The sequence below is a fragment of the Hermetia illucens genome, chromosome 2 (genome assembly GCF_905115235.1).
Source record: "Hermetia illucens chromosome 2, iHerIll2.2.curated.20191125, whole genome shotgun sequence".
Lineage (NCBI taxonomy): Eukaryota > Metazoa > Arthropoda > Insecta > Diptera > Stratiomyidae > Hermetia > Hermetia illucens.
In genome coordinates, this window is record NC_051850.1 from 18,932,764 (window position 1) to 18,951,389 (window position 18,626).

Below are 18,626 nucleotides of genomic sequence, written 5' to 3' on the forward strand. Positions count from 1 at the left end.
CAAAAAACCTGAAACATTTGCCTCGGATTGGATAAATGACGACGACTAAGCAAACGTACAGCGGACTATTCTTTCGGATCCTGGAATCTACGCTCCCTGAACAAACCAGAGGCCGTCAATGAAATCCTTAAAAGGGTCGAGATGTACAAATTGAGCATGATTGCAGTCCAAAAAACAAATTAGATTGGTAGCGAAATAAGTGATATGAATTCGCACACAATTTTCAAAAGTGGCAAACCATCGGGCCACAAGGAGTTTGGAGTTGCATTTATAGTAAGCAAACAGCTCAAGCCGCACGTCATCGACTTCAAACCTATCAACGAAAGGTTGTATTCATCAGGACTCGTTTTTCCAACCTCTGGCTCATAAACGTGCATGCCCCGGCTGAAGTCAAGGAAGATGCAGTGAATGACAAGTTTTGTATACGCTTGGAGACACCGTCTGACCCACTCCCAACGAACGATGTCAAAATACTGTTGGGGGATTTTAATGCGAAAATTGGAAATGAAAGCTGGCATCGGGGAACTACTGGAGGACACAGCCTTTATGAGGAATACAATCATAACGGTCAACGATTAATTGACCTGGAACTCACCAAACGCATATACCGTCAACAAAATCGACTGTGTATTGAATGCACGATCCTATCGAGGAGCAAACTGCGATTCAAACCATGACCTGGTGAAGGCAACATATCGGTGCAGAATCTCCTTAGTGCACCAATCGGGAATCAGCCTTACCAAATTCTTTGCAGCTGATAAAATCTTTAGCGATGCTACGCGCAAGCATATACAGCCGCCTTGGAGGAAAAACTATCACTTATGCTTGACGACATCAGCAACACAGATGTACACGGGTTGTGGGGAGAACTTGAAGGTACCATCAAAGAAGTCACAGAGAAGGCCGTGGGATACAAAGAGACTGATGAAGTCAAGAGATGGATACAGCTAGCGAATAAAATTTTCTTTTTGATCCTTCCCATAATGAAGTCCCAGCATGAGAATAGCACCATCATAAGACCAGTGTTATGCTATGGGTGTGAAACCTGGACCCTAACCAAAGCTTCCGAAAACAAGTTCGAAAGGAAAGTCCTTTGGCGAATTTTCGGAGCAGTTGACCTTGATGGATGGCGCATCCGGAACAACCATGAATTGTATGAACTGTACGACGAGCTAGAAGTCTCGAAATTCGTTAAACTACAACGCCTTCAGTGGGCATGGCATGTTCAACGAATGAGCGACGATCGCACACCTAAAAAGGTTATGAACGGACGATGTGTTGATGGAGCGAGACTACGAGGAAAACCGAGAGTACTGCTGGGTTTCCAAGATTTGAGGACGCGATCACGTCACTAAGATAATTGGAGGACAGCGATCCAGGCCGCCAGGGCTCGACGTTGGGCTGTAGTGCCACGATGATGATGATACAAAGATACCACATCATTTTCATTCATTGTAAGATCTTCGGTTTTTTCACCTAGTCGGAAACATGTTGCTTCATTTAACAGTTCTTTAATTCTACATATTTAATTACAGCCTAAGGTTTTCCTCGAAGCTTATCTATCTTTTTCAGAAATTTGGTGTGATAGAGTTGCTTGATCATCCCCTTAAATGGCGTGACTCAAGATGTGAGTTTTACTAACCGTGTCCAATTATTTGGCACCCAAAGCATTGTGAGAGTTTAAAGAGTTAATAGGGATAACTCAGCCGGGAGAAATCCGTTTTGTGACTTTCTTTACCTTCATATGGCAAAGTCATGAATAATATGGTCAACTGGCATAAATCTCACTTGGACAATTATCGCGATTATAATCACTCACACCAGTTACACACTCACTATCTTATTAACAGCGGCATAGATTGAAATTGGATGGGCAGAAAATATGCGTAGCCATTATTCACTTATCTCCACAGCGAACGATCTTATGCCGAAGCGCCAATTTGAGTATCTTGTAATTTTTCGCATGTATGCACAGATATCAGTGGAAACGTTTAAATAGCATTAGTGCCAATTATTCAGCTCTGGCTTTCTTGCTTTTAGCATGGATGAAGTCGTTACAATTCATGTCAGCCGATGTTTGATTCAGCTCTTTTCAAATTAAGTCTTTCTAAATGTTGTGTACATTACTTAAAAATCAGATATAGTAATTTTAAGTATCTTTATACATTGAGATCAAGGTTTCTAGTTCAATATGTCTTACCAGTTCTTCTTTTATTGAAGGTTTGTATGCGCTTGACTATAAAAAGGAAGCTAACAGTAGAGTAATTATCTGTTAGCACTCAAACACTATAAAACATTTAATTTCGATGAAAAGAGAGAAAAAGATTCCAATTAATTCCGCTTTTCACTCAGCACGTTCCATTATAAAAGTGAAATGTAAAATTAGCAGATTACATTTAATTTAATAACAATTTCAGTTTCACGGATCTCATGACCAAATTGGAACCTGGACGGTAGACGGTGTGAAAACGAAAGTCATAGTATCTAATGAATAGATAAGTAATTCTGCACAAAGTTCAGTTTGAATGAAAGCAATGAGTAATTATATTTTTGTGCTTAACCGTTCGTGCAATTTGAACCAATTGATTATTGGAGTGTTATGGATTTCTTCCTATTATGGTTCGATTTTAGTTGAATTGATTTTTTTGTAGCCATTTTGCGAGCCTCCATGCTGTTTTCATGGTTTTTGTAAGTAATGGAAATCGATGATCACCTGTCTGAGATTTAAAAGGAGAAAACTAAATCTTAGTTTGGAAGTTCACATGGAAAAACTAAATTGGGAGATATATTTTTAGAACAAAAAGTGGCCTAAAATAAAAATTTGGGTCCAGGTTTTAATACAGTTGAGGGGTCCTATTAGACATTTTGGTTAAGCACATAATTGAATTTAATGAAATAAATTCTGAAAGAAAGTTCGGATCCAAATGCTTGAAGCCATGCATTTGGTAAAGGTAACAAGGCTGTTCATTTTGCACCGAAAATTTAACAGAAAGATATTCAATGAGGGAACAATAGGGCATTTTAATTACTGTGAGCTTCATATGTAGTTATTTCTGTGCCAAAGTCGAACGATTTATGCACTTGCGGTTGAAAGTAAGACCTTTTTGCTGGAAAATTTAAACTTGGCTTCAATAAGGAAAACTTGAAATAAGAGATAGGAATATAGGAATGAGAAATTGGTGAAAGTGACAGTATTGGCTTGCCATTAGTGAGTAACAATTACTTTCTACCAATAAATTTGCCAGTGCTACTGGTAAATAAATTTTTTACGTCTTGAAGTTCTCCCTCGACGATTACCTACCTTGTGGTGAGGGACAGTAAGGAAGATCCTCCAGGAAACAAGAGGTGACACCGGAAGCCAAGCGGTAATCAAAACCCCAAGCCAAGGTGTGACTACCGTGCCGAGGGCTGAATGGTCACAGAGGTTAAGATATGGCCGTAAACGATGAACTCTGGGTACCAGGCGACCCCTAGTTTCAACTAGCCTTGTCTCGGCAAAAGGAGCGAGATCGACTTACTTTCCCGGTTAAAACTGAGGCCATGGCAGCCAATTATGAGAAAACAAAAAACAAAAATCTTTTGAAAAGTAAAATTAAATCTCGGTCATGATGACCGAACCCCTAGCGAAGGGGCAACCCTAAGCTCGTTGATGGAGAACTCGAGTCTAGACTCATTCTTACTCAAGTGGGAACCAATCTAATTGGGACTCAGTCTTTAACGGACGAGCCGAAACTGACCCCTTCTGTTAGAACTTTTGACCCCAGGCTTCAATCGGCGCCACCTACTGAGGCTAAAATCTGGCCCATGGGTAAACACTTGTCCACGGGCAGCAAACATCCCTCGGGCAAACCGCTTCCGGGCAAATCACAACCCACGGGGCACCTACGCTTAAGGGAAACCGAAGCAGCAGCGGTCCTCGGACGATCCCAACACTTCGACACAAAACCAAGCAGAGAGGGATCGCCCGCAATGGCTAGGCGTTCACTTGCAACCAAGGCTATTGAAGCCGATGGATGGGTCTTGTATGACAATTTTAATCTATCCGGTTACGATACTGAGCAGTGCGAACAGGTTAGAAGGAGTTTACTCCTAGCTATGAGGACTGCATCCCTTTAAGGCATTAAGCTTTGCTTTGAGTCAGTAGGTGTATATCGTAAAATGTTACTGCTAAACTTTGCCGACGAAGACATGGACGAGTGGCTCAGTCAGTACTGCCCCTTCCCGATAGGTCGGGAACTTTCTTTACCATAGGCGTTCTCGAACCCGATGGTAAGAAGGTTCGGGAACAATCGGGCTGCCGGCTCTACTACGGGCTAGAGATCGTCACGGTACAAGTGTCGGCTCCAAAAACCATTGAAGGGGACGTGCACTGACGTAACTAAACGCTCATCAAGGAGATGCTTTTGTGAAGAGACTAACTCTCTTGAGGCCATCTAAAAGCTAAAGCGGATTGTTGTTAAAGAACGTAGCCAGCCGTTTACAGAAATGGAGAGAAAGCCTTTGCTTGAAGTGTACTTCCCATGTAGTATCTAAAATCTAATCTCGGGGCCGACAGGTGCATACAGCCCTCAACCGAAAGATTGGAATCTGGCATGCAAATTAGTATCACTGGAGCGAGTAAAATGGGCATTTAACTCGCTCCATAGATACAAGTCTGCAGGTCCGGATGGCATCATTCCTCCCCTGTAATAAAGGGAATGGATACCGTGGGTCTATATACTCGGCCTCGTGCATGCCTAGCACGCGCTTATATTCCAATTAACTGGCGTGATATGAGGGTGATATTCATTCCCAAACCAGGCAGACCCACCTACACAGACGCCGAAAGCTCCGACAGATCAGTCTAACGTCCTTTTTTCATTCGCGGCCATTTGTAATCCGGCAAGACAGCATGGAATCGAACCGCTGTTAATCAGTTGGACCCTTCACATGCTAGAGTGGATTAAAATGCACATATTGGTCTTATTGGGCAGCCCCCATAGGGAGTGTTTCTCTCTCCGCTGTTATGGGTCTTAGTAATGGATACCCTGCTGTGGCTCCTGGTGGACAAAAAAGTCTTCGCGCAAGCATTTGCGGCCGACCCAGCTGTAATAATTACCGGCAAGTTTGCGGACACAGTATGTGACCGCTTGAATGCAACTCTGCGTAATATCCATAGTTGGTGCTCCCGCAAGTCTTCCTAGCGTTCAGTGTGAGTCCACAAGACTAGATTAGTTATGTTCACTAGGAACGTCAGGTGGGGCAGCTATACGTTACCCACCTCAGGAGGGGCGGAAATCTAGCTGGCACAAACAGTCAAGTATTTAGGAGCACCAAGTTAACGTGGAAGCACCATATCTAGGTACAATATTAGAAATCCTGCAGATTGCTTTGCTGCTGAAGGAATGCGATAGGTAAGACCTGGGGACTTTCACCAAAACGGGTACATTGGATGTATACATCCTTAATAAAACCTATTTTGATATATGCATGCATCGTTTGGTGGCTGAGACTAAACTTTGCTAACAGTAGGAAACTGCTAACGATTTAGAGGCTTGATTACCTAAGTATTACTGGGGCAATGAATACTATGGCGACTGCGGCACTTGAAGCTATCCTAAATCTACCCCCTATTCACTTGGTGGTGAAACAGAAGCAACCAATGATGCATATAGACTCTATACCATTGGAGCTTGGAAAGGTGGCCAATCATACAGTCATATCTGGAAATCCCTTCACAGACATCTGGTAGCCGGCCGATGATATAGACATACACTGTCGTAATTACCAAAAGAGAAGAATCGTTTATAAATAGTAATGAGTCTTTTCAGATTACTGAGTTAATAATCGAAAATTCTTGTGAAAGGACCTGAGGTCACTAGAGCGTCACTTGTATTGACCCTTAAGAAGTGGGACATGAAAACCCTAGTAGGGCATTTAACGGGATACTGTTCCTTAAACTACCATATGGAGCAATGTGGGGAGGAGGAGGAGACGGCCCTGCACTTTGTAGTAAATTTGTAAAATGCCAGCTGATCCCGTCAGCCTTTATAGTGGGGCCAGCTTCCCTTCTTCAAACCTGCGGTTGCCCTCCTTAGAAAGGTACCGCGCTGTAAATGAGAATTATTTTGATTTCATCAACCCCCCTTGTATACCGTGTCGATGGCCTTACCAAAAAGATTTCTTCCCTCCGTGACAGGAAAAACAGTTCACAGAATTTTAAGATTTCCACGAAATGGCGTCATCTATCAAGATGAGTCGACCACACAGCGGGGCAAACGTTGAAGAAGAAGAAGATTTTCATTGCCCAACAACTGGCTTATTAAACAAAGCAAGTAAATCCGACAAATACTAACAAAATCTGCGAAAGATTACCTCACAGTAGAAAAAGTCTTGGAGGAGCATAATACATTAACCTCCAAAAAGCCAACAAACCTGCTCCTTGGTCTTTCTCCATTCAAGAAATCATTGATGGCTCGAAAGCTCGAGGAGCCTTCACATGGTGGCCAGTGAGTAGGTGCCTCTGGTTGCCCCTTGTTCTTTCTCCATTCGAGAAATCATGGATGGCCCGAAAGCTCGAGGAGCCTTCATATCATGACCAGTAGTAGAGCCTTCACATAATGGCTAGTAAGTAGGTGTGACAACATCCAGTACCCTACACGCAGCTCTATAGAGATTATTTTTTTCCCGGTGTCTCATAACATAGCACACGCAATTTGTCCAAAATTGGAATGATGGTCGCATGCTGCGTGGTTTACAACTGGATTTGTATGAAACAGTGTTTTTGGCGACGGCTCTAAATGTAACAAGTTTTATTACTGTCAGTGGCAGCAACTAACCAAGAACTGAACGATTTAAGTATTTCTGGTCGACGTTCTGGTCGAAGACGTTTTCGATGATACTATCAAGAAATTTGTCCCGTCAAGAATTCACTAGCTAAGATTGACTTGAATATTGAAGTTGATGGGAAACGAGCAAAACGTCGACCTAAATAGTAATGGCTTGATACACTAGTTAGTGATTTGGGAGCCTCTCCACTTCAACCGGCTGACACCTATGATAGAGCAAAGTGGCAACTTAGATTCAAACGAGCTGACGTCCTTACTAAAAATTCTATAAGTAGTGTAAGTAGGTATCAGTGGCTGCTCCTAGGAGCCCAATTAGTGCTATGGTGCCCTGTTTTGATGCCACAGACTCCTAAGGCCGTGATTGCTTTTATGAAAGCAGGGAGGCAGGGTCCAGCCAACCCGGATCTTCAGAGCCAGCCTGTAGCATTCACGAAGGAAAGCAATTCTTCCACCCTGCAGCTAGAAATCTCTCTGAGGTCCCCAAAGATTCCCAGTGTCCATAGCCTGACTCAAGCTAATGCTGGGCAATCGCAGAGGAAGTCCATGAGGGTTTCAACCCTTCTCCGCAGCTCCGGCAATGCGAATTGTAGGGTATGCCGAGCCTGGCAGCATGGCCCAGTGCCCCGTGCAGACCGCCGTAATCTTGAATGCATTTGCACGCGTCTGGCACAGGAGCCCTCGTGATCGGGCTATGTTATAAGCGGGCCAAATCCTCCTTGACTTGGCCTTGCAACATGCATGCCGGTCTTCCACTTTGCACTAGTTGGAGAGTCCACAGCAAAGTTTCTCATAAAGTTCAGCTTGCATGTGGCGTAGTCGGTGGATAATGGCCAGATTTTTCGAGGTACTTCGTCTAGGATGTAACTGTGGCCGTAGGACTTCGCCGCCTAGCATCCGGACTCACGTAGTCTGACGATACTGCACGTTACAACATATTTAAAGTGGAGGTTCAGGGCGAGGATATGCAGAAGTACATTCAGAGCATTTGCCGGCAGGACTGCAGAGTCTCATTAGCACCTGCACACGCGGTTCCTTGAATCCTATGAACCTTTGTTCTATTGTATTTTTTGCTCATAGCCTCTCACCATACAATAGAGCCGTACGTTAGGTTTGGATGCACCACAGCGGTGTACATCCAGAGAGATCCGCCAGGGAGACACCATTTCTTTCCCTTGCAGACATAGAAGGCTACAAGACCTTCTTAACCCTCAGTTCTATGTTGAATCTCCAATTTAGTTTTGGATCCGGGATTACACCCAGATACTTCATATTAGAGGAAAGAACCAATCTTTGTTTATTCAGCCGTGGTGGGTGGTATTGAGGTATCCTTGTCTTGGTGGTAAATATCATCAGTTCCGGTTTGATTGGGTTTATACCGAGCCTCCATTTGGCGGCCCACAGGCACACCTTTCGCAATGTTCCTTCCAGGAAGTCGCTCATAATGGATGGAAATATCCCTGACATTAATATCACTAATTCGTCGGCATACGCCACTAACTTCACCCCGCTCCTGTCCAATATTCGCAAAATTTCGATTTAAGATACCCCTCCAATCTAATACTGGTTAATACTTTGGTACTAATGTTACTGAAACCTCCCTCTATATCCAAGAAGGCAGCTAAGGTATACTCTTTGCACTGTAGTGACCGCTCAACCTTGCCAATTACCTTGTGGAGAGCGGTTTTTGTAGATTTTCCTTTGAGGTAGGCATGTTGGGATTTAGAGAAAGGTATTGTCACCATAATCGCCCTTAAGTGGATGTCCAGGACGCACTCTAGGGTCTTGAGCATGAAAGAGGTTTGGCTGATTGGTCGCAAGTCCTTCGCGGACTCATGGCTGCGCCTGCTCGCTTTCGGTATGAAAACCACTGCTGCGCGTCTCCAAGACTGAGATACGTAACTTAAGGAGATATAGCTCTGGTAAATCTTAACAAGCCACGGAACAACCCTTTATCGCTGCTTCTGTAGCATGGCTGACATTATATGCGGAGCAGCTAACATATTAATTGATAGTCTCGCACGGCTGGGCTGGCTTTTTCATTCCACATCCCTCAAATCACTCAAATAATATGTCGTGTTTCTTCGTGACTGTCGGTGCTCTGTGCAAATGCCACATAAAACAAACCTACAAAAATTGATCACCCCCAACCAACAGCCTAATCCATATTTCCTGGAATTTGCTGAAAATACCCTAGGAAAAATCCATGCAAATGGTAAATACTATGATATCTGGCATTGGATATGCGTTGTGTTCTTATGTGAAACCTGACTAACATACAATTTCTTTTTCTGAATTCAACTTTTTTCGCCAATCCTGAATAATTTCAAATCGATTGAATTGCCCTTACTTCTGTCGAAACTCAAACATCCTTCATATTCGATGCCTACAGCATTTAACCTCATTATATGCATCACAGCCTCATGCACAGAATAAGGCCTATTTCTAATAATAGATGTTGGCCTTAACACCCGATGCTGGTCTTGGTTTGGTGTATAACCGAAAAAAATCTCCCCAGAACTCCTAACCCCAGTATTAACCTGTCACGCTTCAGGTTAAATTTTTCTCTTGTCAACCCCCGCTTTTTAATCCGCCTGCATTACCTTATCAATTCTTGGGTGAAATTTGCGTCCTAAGTGGTAGCCAATTTGGTAAGGCACGTAAAGTATAGTCAAAACTGAATGAGCTTTATCAGTGTCTCCTTTTCGTAATTCAAACTTTTCCAAACATTTAAACCATCTCTTAGTTACCACCTCAGCGAAAAATATATCGCAATTATTTCGTACTTTTCACCTAAACTAAAAACCAAATTTTAATTTCATCTCATTGGTTATTAAGACAAGAAAATACCGCTACCATGCCATCATTCTCATAAGTGAGATCTCTTAATATGACCCACATACGTTCACTCTAAAACTTGTCAAATTATTAAATTATCAGATACCTATGTTATTGTAAACACCATTTTTTTCATAAGCCTGAGAAAACCGCACCTAAAATGTGAGTGGTGTAAAAACTTTCACTTCTTCTCCTCCCATCTATACCATTTTTCATTTTTCACTACAATGTTCAAATAGTATTCTAACTGTGAATACATGAAATAAGACTTTCCCATGTCGAAGCTACTTAACAAGTTGAGTTATTTATGTCTTGTGGAGTTGAGGTCATTTGGAAAGAATTCTGAGCCATCACCATCAATTCTTTATCATTCAGGTTGAAAGTCCTCAATGGTTACGAATACTAGGAAACTCTTTTCTAATCTGATAAGTTTAATTGCTTCTGCGTAAGTGGTCTGATCACATAGTAATTTATAGAAGGTCAATGAGTTCATTCGAAAGTGTATCCATTTTATTTAAGATTTTATAAGATAAAAACAATCACGAGTGTAGTTTCACTATCTTAACTAGGAATAAACTATTCCCATTCTCTGATTTTATTTCAGTGGTTGAAACCATGGTTTAAATTCGAAGTAAACCAATTTAAATGGAATCCAATCTCAACATTTTCAAGCTACTAACATTGTAGTTTATAAGTAATATAACTGTACTTACGCATTCTTGATCCTTCTGTTTCTTCCGAATTGGCTTCATTGTATGCTCGTAAAAGTGCACTTTTTGTTACATGTGGATCCAACGTTGGCAATTGGCTTTGCCTACCACGTCGCGAAGATCCATTCCAGCTTGAAAATGTCCTTGCAACAGCTGCACTAAATAAATTAAAAGCGTAATAAACGATAAGATATAAATTGCAACAAATTGAAAGTTGAATAAACTCTCTAGCATAAACTGTAATGAAAGTATCTTTTATGTGTTGCGCATGTGAATAGTGCTAATAATGTATATCTGAATCATACATAATAAAACTGGTTATTGAGTGAATGAAGTTTTACCTGGGATATGGCACATTGTTTGGACCCAGGCAGTTTGGTGAATCTGTTAGCGCATCACCAGACAGATACTTTAAACCTGCTCCGCCGCTGCATTTTTCATCTGTATAACTTGACCATAGTGATGAATTTACCGTGTGTTTGTGCAATGTGAAAACTAGTAAAAATGTTAATATCTGCAAGAAATTGAGATGAAAATAGATATATTTAGTTTTTATTATTCAAGTGTGTATATCATTTGTGGGTTTATAATTTCATGATTGATTGATTTTCAAATTTTCTAAAATTGCTCCAAATATTTGCTTGATTTTTTTAGATTTTCCTAAATTTTAGTTTCCTAAACATTTTTAAATAATCTAGTTTTAAATAAATGATGGTTTAAATATAGGGATAAGTTGATGTTAGAAAAGTTCTATGTAAAAGTTTCATCTTCATTTATTTGGGAAGCTTATTAAGTGAAGTGAAAAATTTATGAGGTTTCTCGCTTAAGTCTTTTGTTTTATATGATGAAAACACCAATTTTTAAAAAAAAATATATCCGTCAAAGGAGAAATGAAACTGGAAGTGTTATATATGTATGTCGCCAATTAATTCCACCAAAACCAATTATGCAGGGTAGAGAACTTAGGGTTGTCATAAGTGTAACAGTATCAGTCAGATTGGCTGGAGTATCATCAAATGAATTCAGTGGAACCGTCTGCAGGGCTGATCCCCGGGTTCGACGTAGTCTATAATGCAGTTCTTTCGTACCTAGTTCCTAATTGGTATTTGTCGATTTTTTTTTATTTATTTCTACTTGGTGGTTGCAACGTTCTTCTGTAAATCATTATAAAAGTTTTTTTTTAAACCTTTCCCATTTTTAGGTGGATTTCGTGCACAAGAGATCAATCTTCCAATGTCTTCAGAGAAATGCAATCGCTGGTAAGTTAAAGTTTGCTCACTGGTTTAAGCGAATGGTATTCTGAAGGAGGAAGTCTGATGAATATGGCCGGTTAGAATTGTACAGTTCATTCCATTTATACAATTCTGGACAACTTTGGTAATACGGGGAAGTGTTGGCAACATTATTATATTGCCGATTCTTCCATTGTGGTCGCTTTTGAGATAAAGTAGGCTTCAAACTTTTGGGTTGCTGTTAATATTGTGTGCCCTTAGCTCAAAATCTCTCTCATTTCATCTCTCACAAAATGGACTTTTTCTGATAGTTTTCCACGTTTTTTAACATTCACGTTTTTTTCCATTTAAATAGTGCAAATCACCTTTTTCAAGTCATACTTGATGGACAAAGACCATCTCTTAATTGAAACTAACGAAGAGTAATGCAAAAGAGTATCAAGGCAGCATTCACAACATCTTCACAACCACCTGAAGAGCGTTATCATTGATACGGCCACAAAAATACTTGGCCCCAGTCGCAAAAAGAGTCGGAACGGCTGGTTCGACGATGAATGTAAGCTAACAACGGAAGGGAAGAATGTTGAATACCGAGCAATGTTGCATTCTCAAAGAGAAGCGACTTCACAGATGGAAGAAGGAAGCCTGGGAGAACCAACTGGTCTATAAACTAGAAAACTACAAGGAGCAACTGCAGCAAGCGAGGAAGTTTCACCTAGAAGTCAGCAAGATGAAGCCTTGTATACCTCGATGCTCATCCTGCCGAGACAAAGAAGGAAATCTGATTTTCGACAGAGGCCATATTGGAGCGATGGGTTGAGTATTTGATGAATTGCTCAACAACCAAAATTTCGGCGAGTTGGAGGTCCCGCCAACTGAAGACGACGGACAAATACTGCCACCACCAAGCACAGAAGAAACAGTCCGTGCAATTCATCGGCTTAAAAACCATAAGTCGCCAGAAGCCAATGGAATTACAACCGAATTGGTTAAATATGGAGGCGAACAACTACACCAAGTGGTTCATCAACTGATGCGAATCAATGCCTGAAGACTGGTAACGAGGCATTATCTGTCCCATACATTAAAAGAGGAATATCACGCGGTGCAGCAATTATAGAGGTATAACGTTGCTGAGTACAATCTATAAGATATTCTCCGCTATCTTGTCCCGTACGTCCAGAACATCATTGGCCCATACCAAAGAGGCGTCACTCCAGGCAAATCAGCAACGTATCAGATTTTCTCTCTGCGGTGAAAAAACTGTTGGAATATGAACATCAGTTGGACCATCTTTTCATCGACTTTAAGGCCGCCTATGATAGCATAAAATAATAATAATCGTTGGCACAACAATCCATATTGGATCAGGGCCTTGAAGTGTGTTAGAGCCGAAACGGTACACTACAGTATTCTGTAGGAGGAAATGTGCTCAGCCTTGCACTCGCCCGAGATTATTAACCTGCTTTGACTCAGGTACTCATTCACAGCTGAGTCGACTGGTATCCGACATCAAATCACGATACAAATCCCACCGCCATCAGTGAGATTTGAACCGCGACCTTCCGTACGATAGCCTTGTGCTCTAACCACTCAGCTATCCGGACACGATAGCATAGCCTGGATAAAACTGTACACGGCCGTGAGAGAATTCGATATCCCGACGAAATTGATAAGACTGACTAGGCTGACCCTGACCAATGTTCGAGGCCAGATAAAAACAGCAGGATCACTCTCGAGACCATTCAACATCAACAACGGTCTACGACAAGGGGATTCCCTTCCTAACCGATCAATCGTTATTATGTCTGGGCTCCACCTATGATAAGAACGAAAAGTGTAGGATAAAGTTTTCCTCTAATTGGCTCGACTCCCCATCAAATGGACGGTGAACTTAAGACTCCTCAATTCCAAAAAACTTTAGTGAAGTTTCGGTCGGCTTAGGTACAAAACTACTAGGCGGGTTTTCGTTTGAATATAATTCATACCCAGGAGTGGGTAGTTTCCGGGAATGAGTTCTTGAAATAAGTAACCGCTTTCAAGCTCAGGACAGCTCTTGAAAGTTAACGTCAGAGCTGCTGGGGAAGAAATAATCGAGATACCCCTCATGGCTATATTTATTGAACAAACTACCTCCTTCCCTCTGGTAAACTCAAAGTACAACGTTTTCAAAAAAAGGTGTGTGGGATAGACAAAGAGGGGGGGGGGCAGACGGACAAACAAATTCATTTTAATAAATTTTGATTCCCACTAAACCTTAAAACCAAAATCATTAAACCAGGTAGCTGGTCAGACCCCTCCTCCCTATTTAATGCCACGTTTATAAAAATGCTTCCATTTTATTTTATTATCAATGCTTGAGCTCATTATAAGAGAGTGTATTCCTCACCTGCTACCTCTCTAATTTATTTATTAAGTGCTAAAAACTCAATATATTTACAATGTCCGGAACTAACAGAGTGGGTAGAATATTTTGAAAACAATTGACTACAAGACAATGGAAGATCCAGTCACTGAACTTCTTTTATGGCTCATAAAATTCAAATACCTGAATATGGTCTTGTTTTGTTTTACTCTACCAGATGTGACTAACATGAAAAAGATGAAAAAACGAAAACAGAATTCTTTTTTTAAATTTCTTTTATGCAAATATAACCCGTTGCGAATCAATTGTAATTGAAGCCATCAAAATACGTGCATTGGGACTTATAAAAGGGGTCGTCCTTAATCGCTTTAGTGGGGTGGCGTCGTAACTCAGGGCTAGAGAACCATGATACTGGGATAGCGAACCATATTAAGGTTGCCGGCTTGCGGTTATAATGTGATCAGTGTGGTTGAGAGTGGTCCATCCTGAAAAGATCCTCGTTTATTTCTGGAATGTTTTTCCGCGAAGTCCAGGTACTTCCAGCAACGACTTTGGGCGACATTGCAATTGGGGGACTGCTTGCTTGGCATTTAAAATCTCCCAGCATAATTTGATGTCATATCTGTGGCATACTTCGAAAATTCGTTTTGTTGACTCCCTCTCTGATACCATAACGTATGAACTCCACTAATACACTGTTTAGTAGATGATGCAATTCTCATATAAATAGAAGTTTAAGGGATGATCGACAGTCAGCAAAGCCGATAATATTAACTGATGAGTGATGAATGAAGCTTGCATTGAACTTCCCCAATCCTCATATTTTCATGTTTTCCTTTTTCTGAAAAATGATTTGCATGAAAAGGAAATTTCGACCCTTTGGGTTACTTACTTAGTCAATGAACCGAAAATTCAGCACTTGGGAAAACCGAAATTTCAGCACTTGGGATATGAAAGGTTTTGTTGATTTTTTTATACGAGAGGTTGGAGATTTGGATACACGATAGTTCCATAAATGTACAGCACGAAGTCTATATACGTTGCATATACCCGACATTCAATGTATCACTAACATTTTATCCCTTAGAGAGGCAAGTACAAGCAAATTTGATCTACTATAACTTTGTTAATAATAGTGGGAATTCCACCAAACTTTCCATCTAGGATCTGCGATGAACTTAAGGGGGGGGGCTTGCAGTAAACTTTCAAAATATTGGAATAAACTAAACGTTCGGAGCCTAGATATCATACGCGTGTACCACTATAATTTTCTCCGATGTTTGGAGTTGGGTAATTTCTGAGAAGGGATCCCTGAAGTAATTGATTACTTTCGGATGGGGGTCCGAACCCACCTGTAAACAATGTCAAAATTAATTTCAATTTCGGAAAAGACTAATCGAGGCCTTTCATTTGATACCCCGCATGCCTATCTTCGGTGAAAAAAATGTTGCACCCCTCGTAAGTTCAACCTGTAGCAATATAATGCACCGAATGTATGGAGGTTCACATTTACAACCATTTCATCAAATTGGGTGCCAATAGGTGTAACCGTTTCTGAGGAAAATGTGGCGTGTGGCAAATTGACGGATATATAGACTAATAGACGGCAAGAGGGGCAGGCAGACAATTTTCAAAAAGTTTTATTTTCAACATCGCTGGTGAATGTTTGTATTCAATGTAAAGGGTCCACAGTAAGGCGGTAGAGAGTTACCCGGTCCTAGGGGGAAAGTGATTCCATTATTTAAATATAAATATTAAATTTCCTGTATCTTGTCAGGGCTGCTTCCGAAAGGAAGCGCGCTGAACGTGAAAATTCTGATGTTGATCCTCTAGTGTATTTGCATTCATGAGATAAGAGAACTGAAAAATGCGTAGCAGCTGATAAAATAAGTTCATCCTCATGTGAATTGCTTCACGGTAAGTAACATCCACTTATTCCTTTTAGAAAATACAAATCGGCGTTCGGTTTCATTCCGGGAGAAAGATCATCCAAAAAGCAAGGACTAAAATCCGAATGAATAGTTTAGAATAGATTGAGGACTTGGGAGGGGGTGAATCTCTCCGAGCTTGGAGTTTTTCCGAGGGGAAGGCGATAGATTATTCAATTTCAGAAGAAAGAGCTTATAGTTTTCCCCACATGCCGCTTGGTGAATACTAACAAAAGCAGTTACGCCAAATATTGACCTATGTTGACTGTGTTTTTTTAAGTGCGGCTTGTTAGAAGAACGTGTTTCAGCGATTACCGAACGTTGAACAAGTCCATTCTCCGTTTGTTGCAAGTCCTAATAAGAAGCGGTAGCTATTAATCGAAGCACTAGGGCGGTCGAAAGAGAGGCGTGGAAACCGTTGAAACTTTACCTGACAGAAACTCTGGAGGAGTTCTTTAGGCTTTAAATTAAGTTTATGGTGAATAGACTTTAGACGGCAATTTAGTGGCACGTGAAGCTAAACATGTGAAAATTTAAAGATGATCCACCGGCAAGCAAGACTTCCTAAAAGAAGATTGTAGAGTAACATGTTATCAAGTTATCAGCTTTATTTGCTTTTTGGTATTTTCGAAAATGATTTATCAGTTAAATGTGATCCTTATGACATCTCTGTGAATGTGTGTATTCAATGTGGACGGTTCAAAGTAGGACGATAGTGAAATATCCGAACCTGGAAAGAAAAGTATGCACACGTCCTTTTCATTTTTATTTCAAATTTCTGTCCTACGGATTCAACAAAGTTTGAGGTTTTGATTTTCTGATCCATCAAAATAAAAAGCCTGGATTATTTTACGAATCGAAAAGTGTATAATAGATTATCAAATAAGATCATCCAGGTGTGCATTAAGGTAAGTGTTACACAGTTGTTGATTTCAGGAAATATAAATCGGCGCTCAGTTTCATTCCGGGCAGAAGAGCATGCAAAAAGCAAGGAAAGCCGAAAGTCGAATAGATTGTTTAGAGGCAGACCCGTTGAAATTTGGGGAGGGGGGTTTCTTGGTGGGGGGAAGAGAGTAGAAAGACTTTGTCACAATTGATTTCACACTTTCAGGAGAGGGAGCCCATAGTTTTCACCCTAGGCCGGAATTTTCTCCTTATGACCCCGTTTGGAGGATACTTAAAAATGGGGTCTCGCCAAATGTTGACCTAGGTAATGCCTGGGTTTTCATCAGGAGATCTACCTTTTGCATACAAAGTACAGAGATGCAAAAAATCATTTTCAAAAATGAGTCTTTTAACGGGACAAAGGCTGACGAAAAAGAAGAAGTCCTCCAACGTAGTATAGTATGCCTCAGTCCAGTCTAGTCTAGTTTTTGAAGGAAGTATGTCTCCGAATCGGAAGGAATCGGGGGAAGGAAGTAGAAGCTTTAACAAAATTAGTTTAATTTTGAAACGGGTCTGAATTTTTTTATGACTCTGGATGTGGGTTAACATCAGATCTCGGCAATCTTCGCTAAGCAATAAATTCCAAAACGAAGTAAAATTGTTAAGTTAGTGGGACAAACTTGTTCAAATCTTTACCCTGTAATAAAGACAAAGAACGTATTTAGTACGAGACATTTTTTAGTATAAATAAGGTCCTGTGGAGACTCAAGAACAAGCTTCTTATCCAGGTTTTTAAGACCCTAGAATCATCCAGTTCAACAAACGTGATAACAACAGTTTCCTCGATTTCTCCTGCCTACCCTCTTCGTGGTGATATCATTAATGAAAAGGAACAAAAAAGAGGGAAACCAAAGACTGCCTTCTCTCTCCTCTACTCGATTGTAAAGCATTTATCCCCTGTCGAACCATATCGCAGCTTGGGGCTGAAGCTCCATGGTTGCTCAGCAGATTCAACGCAGGATGACAACAGATGTCTTCTTCTCTGGCTGAGAGGTGTTAAGTCATCTCAGGTTGGGCCAGTTAGAAAGCTGCATAAACTATAAATAATTCACAAAATGCTACTAAGAGTCAAGCGCTTCCTTCTAATTATCGATTATCTGGAATTTCGGGAAGATTATCGTTTGTAAACCAATGAAAGCTTTTTTATTAAGAGGAATCACCTAGGTATTTCCACTTATAAAAACGTCCCCTCTGATAAAATTGATGAATGGAAAAAAATTGCAGATTCTATAACTTCAGAGGGAAAATTAGATTCTAACAAATTACACAGAGGATGCAATGAATTAGTTGTGCAAAAATAGTACTTAATGATTTGGACTGGTAGACTGTAAAACATCAAGACCATAAAGGGAAAATCCGGGCCACGGATGAAAATTATGTGGATAATCTGCGGGGGGGGGGGGGGGAACTATGCCAATAAGGGGAAAATCACACTTTTCTTCGTAAGACCAGGTCTCAAGAGCTGTTAAAAAACAAATACGATGTATAATATTTATTTGGTCTATTAAAAGATACTGTCGAATCGTTGAGAATCTTGCTTGCGTTATTGGTCTCACTGGTTGGCTGCAAATTTCAGTAAGTCTTAAATATTGTCTGGCGTTCCAATACCATTCTCGAGATTACCACCTTCTCCCCCCAAAATTTGGTAGGATGAAGGGGCTATGGGGGGTGGAGGAAGAAGCCTGACACCTTTGCAGTCTGCCGACAGTGATCCATTGTACTCGACACATTTTGCTTCCGAATATATTTTTCTTCTTCTTCAGCCCTTGTCCTGTTCACAATCG

The 18,626-nt window shown here is 40.9% G+C and overlaps 1 protein-coding gene across 1 annotated transcript in view; it reads right to left on the bottom strand.

The window, feature by feature from the left end:
- LOC119649993 overlaps nucleotides 1–18,626 on the bottom strand; it is a 93,717-nt gene that overhangs the window by 47,119 nt on the left and 27,972 nt on the right. The window contains exons 2-3 of the mRNA XM_038052449.1: nucleotides 10,714–10,886; nucleotides 10,376–10,530 (exon numbers count right to left, since the gene is read on the bottom strand). Coding sequence (XP_037908377.1) covers nucleotides 10,376–10,530; nucleotides 10,714–10,886 — 328 coding nt within the window. The remainder of the gene's footprint in view (nucleotides 1–10,375; nucleotides 10,531–10,713; nucleotides 10,887–18,626) is intronic.